Source organism: Lissotriton vulgaris, chromosome 5, assembly GCF_964263255.1.
Source record: "Lissotriton vulgaris chromosome 5, aLisVul1.2, whole genome shotgun sequence".
In the NCBI taxonomy this organism is placed as follows: domain Eukaryota; kingdom Metazoa; phylum Chordata; class Amphibia; order Caudata; family Salamandridae; genus Lissotriton; species Lissotriton vulgaris.
The window spans coordinates 730705720-730720599 of record NC_141693.1 but is presented as its reverse complement, the minus strand read 5'-3'; the positions used below and the strand labels follow the sequence as shown (position 1 = coordinate 730720599).

General features: G+C 43.1%; 1 protein-coding gene across 1 annotated transcript in view; it reads left to right on the top strand.

Annotated features, from left to right (window-relative positions):
* The window catches only part of LOC147711448 (uncharacterized), a 1238421-nt gene that overhangs the window by 605108 nt on the left and 618433 nt on the right, over window positions 1-14880 (top strand). Inside the window, exon 3 of the mRNA XM_086919490.1 lies at window positions 5504-5571. Coding sequence (XP_086775616.1) covers window positions 5504-5571 — 68 coding nt within the window. The remainder of the gene's footprint in view (window positions 1-5503; window positions 5572-14880) is intronic.

Here is a 14880-nt window from a genome sequence, read left to right as displayed (position 1 = left end):
GTGTTATGAATGACCAGACATGACAAGCATGTGAAGGTGCCTGGAGAACACTGCAGCAACATGAGTAAATGGTAAATGTACATTCCTCTACCCGGTAACAAATAACACATAACTCGTGTTTTAAAATTAAGCAAACGTGCATCATGTATGTAACTGGCTCCGGGCTCTCATTAGCCGTTATCCGGCCCTATTTGCTATACATTTTCCCCGGAGTCACTGAAGGAAGGAAACCCCTTTGAGACACCAGTAAAATAACATACTAGTCACAGCGCGCGCGCATATGCGCAGCAGCTACGGCTAATTATTCTAATCTCACTGTTCATTTCATTTAAATCCCACGGATTTTTGTTCATAGGCTCATGGAAAGTAATTTGTTACTTGGAGTTGTACCGAGTTCATGAAAAACACACAGCGGCACCATCTTAAATTAACTTACAAACTCTACCAATTTATTGTGAGCGAATCGGAGAGCCTCGGCCTGGATCTGGAAGTAATGGGCTGAAACCTGCTTCAGAGCAGGCGAGATGACTTATGTTGATGTCACCCACTGGCTTTTTGTGGAAATTATTAATAAATCAGTAATTCCATCTGCAATGATGTTGTTGTGTCTATAAATATTTAATTTACCTTCAGGTGTCCAAATTTGTCCCGTCTTTCTTCTGCGCGCATGCTGACTTTGCTGTTTGCGCTGGAGAGGAGCTTTGTGTATTGAGTTATCCAAGTGCTTTCCATGGTGAACGGATTATCATGTTTCCTTTTGATTTTTTTCCGAGGGCTCTTATATCCTTTCTTGCTTGAGCTGTTTATCATGTGCCTTGGGAGAGGAAGGGTTAACAGCGCAAAGGAAATGTTCCACAAAGTCACTACTACGAATCCAAGTAGAAGGTTGCATAACTTATTTGTGGTGGTTGATCACTTCTTATTTGTGTGTGTAAACTGAATATTCAAACTGTATATGTGATAATATATATCCTCATAAATTATATATATCGTATATCATCATGGGGAGGCAACAGAGTTGCCTAGAGTTCACAAAACTGAGAGTGGCTCAAAGGGATGCCTCAAATTCCAACGCACAGTAACAGCACACAGTGGTGCCTGTTGTGTCCCCCCCTCCCCCATCAACTCACCCCTAGGGTGTAAACAGGCTCAGCGAACGGCCTGTTAAGTGCAGAAACAGTTGAAGGAGGAGCAGGGCGTATGGGGGAGGAGAGAAATTGATGGATGATGGCGAAGGGTGGGGACCAGGGCAGGGCTGGACTGGGAACCTAAAGTAGCCCTGGCATGTCAGACTGGCGCCATACAGTACATAACAAGTGCAACTTGACAACCAACAACGGGGCTTCTGGGGGTTCTCTCCCCCCCCCCAAGAAAACATGGGAAAAATGATAAATATGGTGCATTCTACATACAATTTTTACTTATATATATTATTAGTTTTAAAGCATGGTAATTGATGACTTTACAGTGCACCAGAATACGGCAATCTTTGTTGGGGCTCTTCAATGATTTTCTCACTATCACCCTCCAGCAGTGCCTCTCATCTCTCCATAGCCCTTCTCTCACTTGTATATCATTTGTTTTATAACGCCTCCCATATCAGTGTAGGGTGACAGAGCATTTGACCTCACATACATAGATAATCATACGTGTGTAAATCAGTGTTAGAAAACGTTACATAAGACAAAGGGGACTACAAGGTGTAAGATTCGCCTCAGCCATACTGGTAGACATTTTTTAAGGCCGCTTGATCTGAGGAAGCACAAACTCAGGATTCAGAAGGTAACACAATGTTGAGGGTTGATTTTACTAATAGGAATTTATTAATACCTGAACAAATCCTTTTTAACAGAATTGTGATAATGAAAGACTGGAGAAAAAAGTTACTTTCTTAACCAGATTGCGAGTGTAACTTATGAACTGCAGAGTAACAAAAGGATCTCTGTGACAAAAAAACTAAATCACTGCACTATGCACGTAAAATACTGGTCTGTGATATGCATAGTGCATGCTCTTTGCAGCAGGCATATTAACCCTCTGCGCTACCTTAGATGAGTCAAAACTTCCACTAGACAATCCTCTGAACTCTCTCCAGCAGGCGAATTATTCTACAGAGTTATCTTGGCACTTTTATTGTTGCCCGAAAACTGTTGGACATACAAGGGACTCCTCAGTCCTTTTAAAACTGCTGTACTGTACAAAACCAGCCCCCAGCAAAAAAAAAGGCACCCCCTACCCTTCCAGCCTCCCAGGGGAACGTCTGATGCCCGATACGGCCAATCTAACTTGGAGCAGGGGAGGGTAAGGCATGGGTGTAGTTAAAGTAGGAGCAGTTTGAAGGTTTAAGAGGCGGAGTGAGGACTAGATGACCTGCTAGTGGTTAAATCAGTAGGGGTGTGGGGAGCGGGTTGTTGCTGCCTGCTCTACACATTACAATATTTGCAGTTGGACATGGAAACAAGACCGGAATAAGGAGTTCTGCTCCTTCCAACCTCGCTAGCAGACCTAGAAGCAGACTCTGTGGAAATTGTTGGGCTGTGAATACTATACTGATTTTTTTCCAGCACATTATAATAACCTAGATCAATGGAATGGAGCAACACCTTAGAATATTACATTTATAGCGAAAAGAATATTTCCTGGCCTTCTGCATCCTAAAAATCAGACATATGTTTAATAACCCAAAAAAGGAATAAATTCACTTATTTCAACATCTGCAATATTTGCTCCGATTAAGTTTAGATGTCTCAGGAGTGGGCTTTTCTTTAAGTTTGAGTGATTACTAGTTCGGCTTCGAATTGCAAAACAAGTGAATTCATTTCACAGAATATTTCAAATAATTTCGCAAACATTTCACACAGTATCATGTGACATTCAAAAGTCACTCAAGATACCGGAAAGGTATCTGACTCGAAGTAAAAACATCTTTCCTCAGATATTTTGTACTTGAGCAAGTCCGTTTAGGGCAAACATTAGGTGAGATATCGAATCTGCAGTGTTTGCAGAATTTCACAAATTCAACTGGAAGTGAAATTTTGAATTTGCAGCTTGGCCCCATCCTCAAACTGCTCTGGCTGGGAACAGTGAAAATAAAATGGTAATTCATTCAATTATTATTTCATTTTTCACCTTTGCTGCACTGGAACGGGGGGGGGGGGCTTACACACTCTGCCGTAATTGGGGGGGGGGGGATGATGCTGCATCTAAACAAAGCAGCACTACCTCGCAGCTATAGAGCAGTGCATCAACACAGCAAATTGAACAGGTGAGGCCTGATTGAGAAGATTTATTCTGTGAGTATGTAGGCACTACTCTTGTAACTTCACAAACCGCATAAAAAAACACCTTGGTTCGTCAAGATTTTCCAGAAGACATTTTATGAGTGGAGCACGCGGATGAAGAGATGTAGAGAGGATGAAAGGAAGAGAACCCTATTCAATGGGATATCCATTAGATACAGAGATAGGTAAAAAGAATAGAAAACAAGGATGTTGCACGGTCAGAAAGATTGATGCAACAGGGGTAAAGATCAGAGCAATATAATAGGTGGGCATATTTAACTAATGTTCAGGAGGTCCATTCAGCAGGACATAGGTATGTAATTTAGAGTTAAAATTCAAAAATTACTCCTGTCCCATCAAAAGTAAATAGACAGTATGGGGCTAATTATGATGTTGGTGGGTCCGACACCGAGGTGGCATCTCATCTCATACAGTGGTCCACCTGCTGCATTATGATGCGTCGGGCGGAGGCATCGGGCAAAGGGACCATCTGCGTCGCTTGCGACTGGGTCAAGAAGCCCATCGGTGCGTCAGAAGCCATCCATAATCCACAATGATGACAAAGTCAGCCTCTGCTCCGCCGTCGGGATTATGATGTCACCCTCTGACAGCAGGTCCATGCCGGCCTTTACAACATGGAACTGCTGTTGGAAAGTGTCTTTATGGGTCCCTAGCAGGGCCCCAATTCCTCCGTGCCCTCCGCTCTGGGGCCTGCTCAACATCCCTGCACTGTGTGGCAGGAACTGAATGGGTTTAATAAAAAAGGAGGCACTGTTCCGGTCGAGGGGTGCAAATTGTCAACCACTTGTTACAAAGAGGGAGAAGGAAAGGAGCAGAGAGGGAAGAGAACGGAAACCAGAGAGGGAGGTGTAGGGGCTCCTAGGTTTTTAGGACCCACTTGTGAGAGGGAACAACAAGTCTTGTGTCTTGATGCCCTCACACACCCTGAAGGATGTCATGCTTCATCATCTGGCATTTTGCTCCTTGTCGGGCCAGCGCTGCAATGCCCTACGCATCTCCCGAAGGGTCAACTTGGTGGAGGTCTTTTTATACAAAAAGCTGTGCGGTGCATGCAGGTGTGTGGAGTGGTCCTGTATGACATCCTTCGGGGTGTGTGAGGGCATCAAGAGACATCTTTTTCTTCCCTCTCACAAGTGGGTCCTAAAACCCTAGGAGTACCTACACCTCCCTCTCTGCTTTCCGTTTTCTTCCCTCTCTGCTCCTTTCATTCTCCTTCTTTGTATCAAGTGGGCGACAATTTGCACCCCTCGACCAGAACAGTGCCCCCTTTTTGATTAAAACTCTCCATGTTAAGAGCACGGGCACTGGACCTAAACTGGCTCCTGGTCCCCCCTTCTTGCATTGATACAGGAACTGCATGGTGCCTGACATGCAGTGCAGGGATGCTTCAGAGCCCCTATTTGTCAATGGAAGCTTGTGCTGGGGGCCTGTTCCACCCGCCGCACATGCTTCCATTGACAAATGGAGGCTTGTGATTGCCCTATGGGGGGTCGCATCGTAATAGTGCGGTCGGAACTGCCGACCTAAGGTCGGGCAGTACCTTATCCGCAACGGTGTCAGGTGGACATAAGTCCACCCGACATCATAATAAGGCCCCATGTGTTTAAAAAACATAAAGTGTTGCAACTCCTTTTTTATTCTGAAATGGGACGATTTGTTCTACGACTGTGAATTTTACCAACATTGGCAGGTAACTAGCTATGAGTAATTTTGGACAAACACAACGTCCTCATATTTCCTTAGGTATATCTTACGCCACGACAATGTCTACTCTTTGTCTGTTGTGATCCATTGCACCAAAGATATAGCGCTGCATTGTCCTGAGCAGCATTGCTTTGTGTGCTCAGTGTTTGTGGAGTGTGCTGGTAAGTTGGATGGGAGATGTTTTTGTTACAAATGACAGTTTACATAATTGGACCTGTGGTTCTTAACAAAAAGAAAAAAAATGTAATTAACTGTTTGATATGCATTTAATGTCTTACATTTTTTATTGTGATTCACGGTTTTATTACTTAGTTCCATGTATTGTATAGTATGCTTTTGTGGTTTTTAAATTAACCGAATAAAGTACTTTTGACTGACTAACAGTTTACATAGTATTAGCTTGCTCTATAGATGTATGTTCATTCAATGAATCGGAGTTAATGCAACATGAAAAGAAAGATCAAAATGTAACTTTTTTTTGCAACTTTGTTTTTCAGGAAATTGCAGCTTATTTAATAACATTTGAAAAGCATGAAGAATGGCTCACAACTTCCCCTAAAACAAGGTAATGCACCAATGATTACAGATTTTAAGTATGTATATTGACTTCACCTCATTGATGAATTGATTTTCTGTTCAATGCATTGAATACAAGTTGAAAAGTAAACATCACGCTTGATAGGTTGCGGCACCAAGGTCTTGCTGCTCGATTCCCTCCAGTGTTTGATTTTATTGAATTGATCACAGTGTATTAGAATAAACGGCATGCAGTCTTAGCCGGTGCACAGTTCTTACCGTACTTAACCACAGTTTAAGAGTTTCTGAGTGGACCCTGGTGTTGAAATCCCAGTTGTTTTGTTGTTTGGAATACAGCAGAAGCATCTTGTTGTGCTTGGGTTCTGTGAAGTATACTTGAGTGACTCATAGCAGGCCATATAAAGTGAGATACACTAACAAGTGCCCAAATGGACCCTCAGACACCTTGAGTTTCCAGATTTGTTTTCCATATCACCCAAGCATCTTTGAGTCCTGAAAATCCAAACTGAGGAGCATCCTTTCATGGTATATCTGGAATGCAGAACATGCTGCTACATGGTCACATAAGGGGCATGGTTCACAAAGCTAAACTGAGACAAAAGTCTAACTTTACGACTTTCGATATTCACAAAAGACATCTGCGAGTAAAGTTAGATCATTGTCTCAGGTAAACTTAAGTTTGGTCTTCAGTTTAACTTAGACCAAAAGTCTAGTCGCAGTTAAACTTAAGACCAAACCTTAAGTAAAACTGAGAAAAAGGTCTAACTTTACTACTCGTTATGTTATGTTATGTTAAAGTTTTTTATTGTGCGCACAGCTACTACAGCCAAGGAGCATCCTGGCGCATAGTGTCAGGCACCACGCTGCAGGATTCGGTCGTTGTACATATAACTCCACCTCCCGACCTCACCAACACACTGGTATTAAAAACACAGTGGGTTCGAGGGATAGGGCGAGGGAAAACAAAGGAACAAAACCAGGAGGGGACGGAAAGGGTCAGCAGGGAAGGGATGGCTGAAAGACAAGAACACAAGTTTACGGGTTACCACAGATCACACGGAAACACCTACTCTCATTTCACTCTCACTAAATAGGTTAAAGGGTTCACCTTTTCTGAAAGCAGTGGACTCCTCCTCCTCCCCGATGTGTGAATATGAATAATCAAACAGATAGTCCCTATGGAACAATAACAACAGTTATACTCTCCTTTTACATGAACACCTACACCAAATTCTCTCTACTGTGATAGTACGTACCCTGCCTGGTAAGTGTTCCGTGCTCAAAGTATAAACGTGTAATGTTGAGTGAACTCCACCCTTGAAACAAAACAAAAGTCAAGTGTTTGGCAGTGAATAAAAACGTTCCGCCTTAATAGCTCCAATTTACTCCAGATATAGACACGGCAAGATGTAGCACACTACTACCGTCTTCCGCTCTAAACCAGCTCCTGTACTCACAACTCCAAACACGGTAAGGTGTAGAAGACCCACTACCTTCCGCTTTGGCACTTGATGAACTAGACACTAGTGCCTGTCTTCGTAGCGGTGGTGCTCAGAACCTAAAGCCCTAATACACTCCGCTCCCTCTTCACAGCAATATTTATCTTTGATACAGGTCGCCGCCGCGCCTGTACAGTCCTCTCTGTTCCTTTCACAGGCAGGCAAAAAATGAATACAAGGCTTTTCCACATATGCTACGCGTTAAATATCACGCGGAGCATATTTACTCACAGTACTTGTAAGGAGTCTCCCTTCCCGGTTCGTTCTCCTTCCTTTCCGCTTCGGAAGGACTTTAGCTTCAGGAAACCCTCCGAAGCTCTTGAAATGCAAAGCGCTTCACAAACGCGCTACTCGGCAACCCGAGTAAACACCAAAAGGCGCGGTTCCGTTTTTCTTTCCCTTCCGCCGCCTTCACAAGAGAAAAGTCAATATCTTTCCTTTCCCGGCTCGGATTCAAAAGCAGACGAGCCGCCGCTCTCCACCAGGGATAAACCACCAAACAAACGCTGCAACCACAAAATCATGAACAACGTGTAGAGGGTCCGCCCTACCTTTATGGTGCCACGCCCCCTCCCTAGATTTCTGGGAGATGTAGTTCCAAAAGTTTAGGTGGCGCAATTTGGTAGAACCTGACACATAGACAAGGAGAACATAACACAACAGGAAAAAGAAGACTAAAAGGAACAGTTAAAACAGATACGTTTTTATTGCTTTCCGGAAGGTCATGAGGTCCTCCAGCAACCGGATATCAACCGGAAGAGAATTCCAAGCAAGTGCAGCTTTTACGCTGAAGGAGCGACCTCCCATCCGGCTGAGCCTAAATCTTGGGACTACAGCAAAAGCCTGACCTTGAGAGCGGAGGGCGCGTGCAGGAACATAGAAGGAGATACAGCTGGACAGAATGTCGGGGCCTATACCTCTCAGGATCTTAAAGCTCAAACAAAGGACCTTAAAGAGAATACGCTTCCTCACTGGGAGCCAGTGTAGGGAGCGAAGAACACTCGCCACCGGGCAAAATCTGGGCAGGCCAACAATCGCTCTGGCCGCCGCATTTTGAACCCGTTGCAGACGAGTAAGCTCAGCCTGGTTAGCCCCGACCAGAAGAGAGCTAGCGTAATCCAGGCGAGAGATGATAGTAGCCTGGATTACCAGCTGTCTGGTTGGTGCATCAAAAAATTTGAGCACAGGTCTTAAGCCTCTCAACAGGCCGAAGCAACAGGCTGCTGTTCTTTTGGTGTGTCCCACAAAAGAGAGGCCAGCGTCCAGCCAGACCCCCAGATTTTTCAACTCCGACACCGGGGTCGGGGTAGGTCCCAACTCTGGTGGCCACCATTGGTCACCCCACAACTCCACTCCCCTTCCGACAACCATTACCTCCGTTTTAGTGGCATTGAGCTGGAGACAGTTTCCCGTCAACCAGCTAGCCACCGCCTTCAGTCCATCCTGGAACCTGGGGGCATCCTGTTCCGCGTCCCCGCTGAGAGTATCCGCCAGCTGTGTGTCGTCGGCATATGAGACCAAAGTTAGGCCCCACTGCCTGGCGACATCAGCCAGCGGTCTCACATAAAGATTAAACAACGTGGGGCTCAGCGAGGACCCCTGCGGAACCCCCATGGCCAGAGGCTGGAAATTAGACCTGAAGGGAGGGATGGCAACACAGAAGGAACGATTGTCGAGGAAGGAGTGGAACCATTGCAGCGCCTGGCCACCGACACCAATCTCCTCAAGCCGATGCAGGAGGATGCTGTGAGATACCGTGTCAAAGGCGGCGCTGAGATCTAATAATATCAGTGCCGCCGTTTGCCCAGCATCCAACCTCGCACGGAGATGTTCCACCATCACAAGGAGGGCGGTCTCCGTGCTGTGCCCAGCACGGAAGCCATTTTGTGTGGAGTCGAGGGCGTTGGTCCAGGCTAGATGTTCTGACAGGGCCAGATTGACGTGAGCCTCTGTTATCTTTGCCGGCCAGGGTAGCAGCGAAATGGGACGATAACTTTCAGGCTTAGACGGGTCCAGAGAGGGTTTTTTGATGATCGGGGACACCACCGCCTGCTTCCACTTAGTTGGAACTACGCCCGACTCCAGGGAGAGGTTGACAAGGGAACACACAACAGGGCGTCCCATAAAGGCCTGATCTCTGAAGAGAGCAGGTCTTACTGGATCAGATGGAGAACCAGATTTAACTTGCAACGCAAGCTTGTCAAACAAACGTAAATGCCCTTTGTGAATACCGAAAGTTGTAAAGTTAGACTTTCGTCTCAGTTTACCTTTGTGAATCGGGCTCTCTGATTGGATGTTCTGGCCTAGGAACATGCTGGGCAGCGTGGTGGTCTGTTATCAATTCATATGCCCATTAGGCCTGTAGACACCTAAGGTGAATGGTTAGGGCAGAATGTTTGAGATCATTTTACCCACGAGTTACCAATTCATAATGTATCCATGTTGAAAAGCTGTTATTGGTATATCGCTTCTCCATCCAGGTTCATTTATATTGATTTGGTTCATATGTTTATTGCTCACCCTTTGGGAAGGACGTCCACTGTGGTATTAGAAAAGTAGAGACCAAGTTGCCCTTTGCTTTCCAGAGGCACTCTGACATTCATATCACGGTTATTTGCATAGTTGCAACTTACTGTATTATGCAAAACTTTGTTTGGCATCAATTTGTTATGGTGTAAATTTGTTTTAATCACTTTTTGGTGAAGATTACTGGTGAAAATGTTTTTATTTTGTTGTAGAAATCTTCTGAAAAAGTAGTTTTTTCATTAGTACTTGACTATTCTTAAAAAATACTTTGTGTCGTAGTAGAATTCACAGTATTGACAAGGTTTACAAATCAGAAACTTCCCAAAATGGGATTAGGTGAGTTTTACAACTGTGCCCAACCTTGTTCTATTCAACCAATCATTCCTGTATTTGATTCACCCAAGTGATTTCACTCTGTTGAACATAAGCACACACATTCACTTCCTACTTTTATGAGCAGGCATTTTCCATTATGTGCACAAAAAAAGTAGCAAGAATCAGGAAAGACATGTGGTTTCAAAGAGTTTGGATATCATAGAACGTGCGTGATTTGTATTCTAAACCCTACTGCATAATTTATTAATGTGATTGTTTTATTTCTTGCTGGGATTTTGAGACTGAAGATTCAAGTACTGCTATGTTGGTTTACTCCATCCCCTTTTGTAGTTGGGAGCATCTGTTGCAGCACTGAAGTTGGAAATGAATATGGTATCTGTAATTGAAGTCGCAAATTGTTATGTACTTGCTTCCTTTGACAAACATTTAAAAACAGCAACACTCGCTAGTCCTAGTGGCCCCACAGAACTATCAAAGCCCGTCCTAAGATAGCAACCAAAAAATGACACTTAAAATGCCATGTCCTGGTGTAGCCATAACATAAAAGATAAAACAATAGTGTGCAGATATTTGAGGCAAAGGTTAGAATCACAGCTGAGATTTTAAAAAGTTCCCAATCTTTAAAAAAAAGAATTTGCAAGAATCCATATACCCCACCGAACAGAAAGGAAACCAAATTTTGAACAACTGTAATTCTAAAATTCATGGACTCTGTAAAGTTATAATTACATAATACTTCCATCACTCACTAAAGGTTATATTACTGATGGGGGGATGACACTTGCAAATGATATGCTTTTTAGGTCAAGTCTACCTGACAGCTCGTGTTTTAAGGCATTTTGAGACTTACCAAGAACACAGAGGCACTTAGAGTCCAACCATTGCTTATCAGCGAATGACTTTCTTTGTCACTTTTATTTACCTGCTTCTTATTTGTGTCGCAGCTTGTAAATGTTGTGTTTGTCCCTCCCATGGCGCATCGAATCCCCATTGCTACCCCCACCTAATGTGCTCCATGTTGCTTTCCCTCACCTACTGTGTTGCTTATGGTCCCACCCTTCTCCATTTCTTTCATGTTTCCTCAAACCCTCCCACCCACCTGGTTGCTTTTGTGTTCTCTCTGATGTAGGCTTGGTGACTCCCACCCTCCCCTATGTTGATTTACCGTTCACACACCACCATCTCCCTATTGCAACACTGTACCCCATCCACCTCCTTCCATTTGTTGCTTAAACTCCTATCGCCCACCAGCTTTAAAAAACAAATGCTTTGGCCCATTTTCTTTTGTTTTTAGTTACCTATCCAACTAGGATTGGTAACTAATAATAAGAAAAAACTGCCTGTGCCATTTTGTTGGTCTGGCCATGTGCGGCAGGCCTACAAAAGGATGTGAGGAGTCGCACCAAAGGCTTTTTGTTTCGCAGATGTTGTGCCGCATAGCTAAAAACTGTTTACAAATCCAGTAGGTAACAAAGGCAAGACCGAATGGCTCTAACACCGTTTGTTAGGAAAAGATAGAGTTGAGCAGTCCTGAAGAGACCACACCCCTTACTGCTAGCACTGGGAAATGCATGGAGGGTCATTATACAAATGTGAGTCAGCCAATCAGTTTAAGAAACGGTGTTCAATCTATAACAAAATATACCTACATTTCTTTAAGACGTTTTCACCATGTACCTCCAGTTTGCTTAAAAAAGATATCAAAAGTGTAGAGGGAAAAAAACTGTTTTTTGCCCAGTCCTCATCTTTTACAGTCCCACAACAAAAGTAATTCCAGACTGTTTGTTTGATGATGTCTGCTTGACTTTTGAGACATATAGTGACACAATCCCGGATACGCACTTTTAAATGTTACCATGTCATATCTCTGTGAACTGTGGACAGGGATGATACCCTCAACCTCATGAGTGCCATGGTGAAATATCTAATTGTTTACACAGAGTCCCGGGGATTGAGTACTTTTTATGTAGGGTGATTATGTACTCTTTGAGGGCATCTTTAGTCCATTCCACCAACCAAAGCCGATGATCCTCCTTCTAGCAGAGTGCTGGGATTTGCATTAAAATAAAAGGAATCCTTCTTGTCGGGTCAGTCACATTACCAGCATATAATCCACCCCTAGATCCATTGCTTGAGAAGTTCCTCAAAGCTCTCTAATTTATCCTTGCTGTTCTATTATTGCATAATATTTTTGTCAGACATTGATTGTTCCTCCAATGATCAAAGAGACATTTATCTTGATGTATGACAGCAATGCACACCCAGCCTTCCATCATTCCGAGATTGGTAAATTTAAGGATCATCAAATGGATAACAGTAACATCTGTTATATATTATGCCCAGAATGGGAGAAGGGTGATATCACTCTCTATATAAAACAAGTTATTATTATCAATATGACACACAATATCAATAATTTTATAAAGATGGATGTGTTGCCATCAACTGTAATATCTACAGTGGTGTAGTTTCACGGGGGGGTGTTTGGGATGTTACCCCCTCCCCCCAATAAATGAATCTTCTGATAAATAGTCGACTACGGGTGCTTTCAGTCAGGTATTGGGAGGTCAGTTAGAGTTCACCAGGATATTTGCATATACACAGACAAAACACGCACACACTGTCTCACTCTGTTTTGAAAGTCGTAAATAAATTGGTTACTTTACACAATATTGCATTTTCTCTCTTAGCACTCCTACCAACCCGCATTCCTCTCCCTTTCCACTGCCCCTTAGTCCCCCTTCATACACCCTGCTTGTATGTATTTAAACGTTCTATGCCAGAAAATCTGAAGCTCTTAACTCCACCCCCCCGAAGTCTGACTGACCAAGCTACGCCCCTGAATAGCTCTCAATAATTTCACTAAGGGTGGCTGATTGTTTATGACCAGATGGTAAATGTGAATAAACTTTTTTAGACTAGCCGCACTCTCACCTTGAACTATCATCTGCCGAAGACTAATTTCTTGCCTAGTACAAAAGGCACTTGTCCTGGGCAAGCTTAACCTGCAAACAATCTTGGGCTGGTTGTTAACTTCAAGCTTACTCTTGAGAAGCCTTTAAATGCTGTAGTGGTTCCTTTTATCAGTTCATTAAGGAAACTTTTGTTTCTTAGGTCACATGTTAGCCAACACCTTTTGATTTTACTAATACTTGTGGGGCCTTTTAGTGATCCATTAATCTGTTGCTGAATCGTTCACAGTTTTCTTCCACTCCCTACAGCATGAGGTAACAGGTTCAGAGATTGGTTAAGTTCAACATGAGTGAGAGCATTCAGACCTTTCACAAATAGCACATTGGCAAATGAAGTATTTTCCTTCAATGCCAAGGACTACTGTAGCAGTTTTGAGTCCCAAAAATATTTTTGATTTTAGCATTGTTTCTTTTTTATACGGCCTCAATCCCAGCAACTCCCCGAAAAAGTTTTACAAAAATCATGACAAAACAAGCATTTACAAAGTCAAAAGGCTGACAGCCCTGCCAAAACTATTGTTTTTCGTATCTTGACTTCCAGCATCAAGTCACAGAGGGTACTGTTTTTAGCAAACTTGCCTCCATTATGAAAACAGCATTTAGGCACTTGTGCTAAAGCCATTCATTGACTTCAGTTGATGCGCAATAAAACAACCAGCCTCATAAAGGGCCTGCAATAGTTTGAATTCTTATCTTCTGTTTTGCTTTTTTCACACTGGCTTCCTACAGCCCAAAGCTTGCTTTTTAAAGCCATGTGTCTTGTCCATAAAACTTTATATGCTGGTGTGCAACTGTCTTAGCAAGAAAATGTAATTGGTACCAAAATGGTCCTAATTTGAGATGTGAATCTTGGTCTACATTAGATGTTTCCTCGTTTAGTCTAAACAGTATGATAGGATATGCCATTGGACTGGCAGAAGCAGATTATTGGGATGCACTGCAGTTCACCTTGGAAGAGAATCTCATCTCTTTGATTTTCACATAATTTCTCAAACCTGGCTGTTTACATTGCACCTCCCTGGTTGCCACTTGTGTAGACATGTTCTCTCTAACTGCTTTAAGGCCAAGAATCTTTGATATGCCTGGTCTGCTTACAATAAATATTAACAAAGCATACTATATCAAAGCACTGTTTGGTTCTCATATTGCTTCGTTTATTCAGGTGCTGAGCATGGACGATCCTTTTTGGGGCTGAGATTTCGTTTTCATCATCAGACTTTGTCCCAGAGCATTAGACAGAAAGGCTGAAAAGGGGGCAAAAGAAGGAGGAAGAGAAAGATCGGAAAACAGTGAGAAAGCAAGACAGGAAATTATGGATCCTACCTTTTGTGGCCGTTTGTGGATGGAGAACTGGCAGCTGTAACAAAAAATAACTCTAAAATCACTTGCTCACCTCATTCCACCTCAAAATTAAATCTAGACCTTATCTCCATAATGGACCAATCCCACCCCTTGCTTGAATAGGATGGTATTGACAATTATGAGAAGTTGATTACCACTTAGTTACGCGGCTAAAAGCTGGTCAGAAGGTTCTCAATGTAGACACAGGCCTTATAAAGAAAGTGTACATACTTCAAATGAGGTAAGGTTTTGTTGTGAGACTCTAAATAGATTCATTGGAGGTCAATATCACATCTTCAGTGCCAGAAGAGTTACTCAAATTCTGCATCTTGAAGATATCTGTGATGTTTGTGCCCAACAGCTAGAGAGGTTTATGAGGCCCAAACATGGACCTCAATGGCAATGACTGCCTTGAATTGAAATGCAAGGGAGTTCTGTCGAAACAAATTGTTGCTAGGCCTTCTGGTTCAATAACCAAGAAAATAAGTTTCCATTACGAAAGAATGCAGGATTGAACATGTACATTAGCTGTAGCATCTTTCTGAAAGAGCGTTGACTTATTCCCCTCTTTCTAAATTCTACATCCCTCCACATTCTGGTAACAAAAAGTCTATAACAAGTGTAAGAGCATCAACACATCAGTATCCTAATGGCTTACCTATT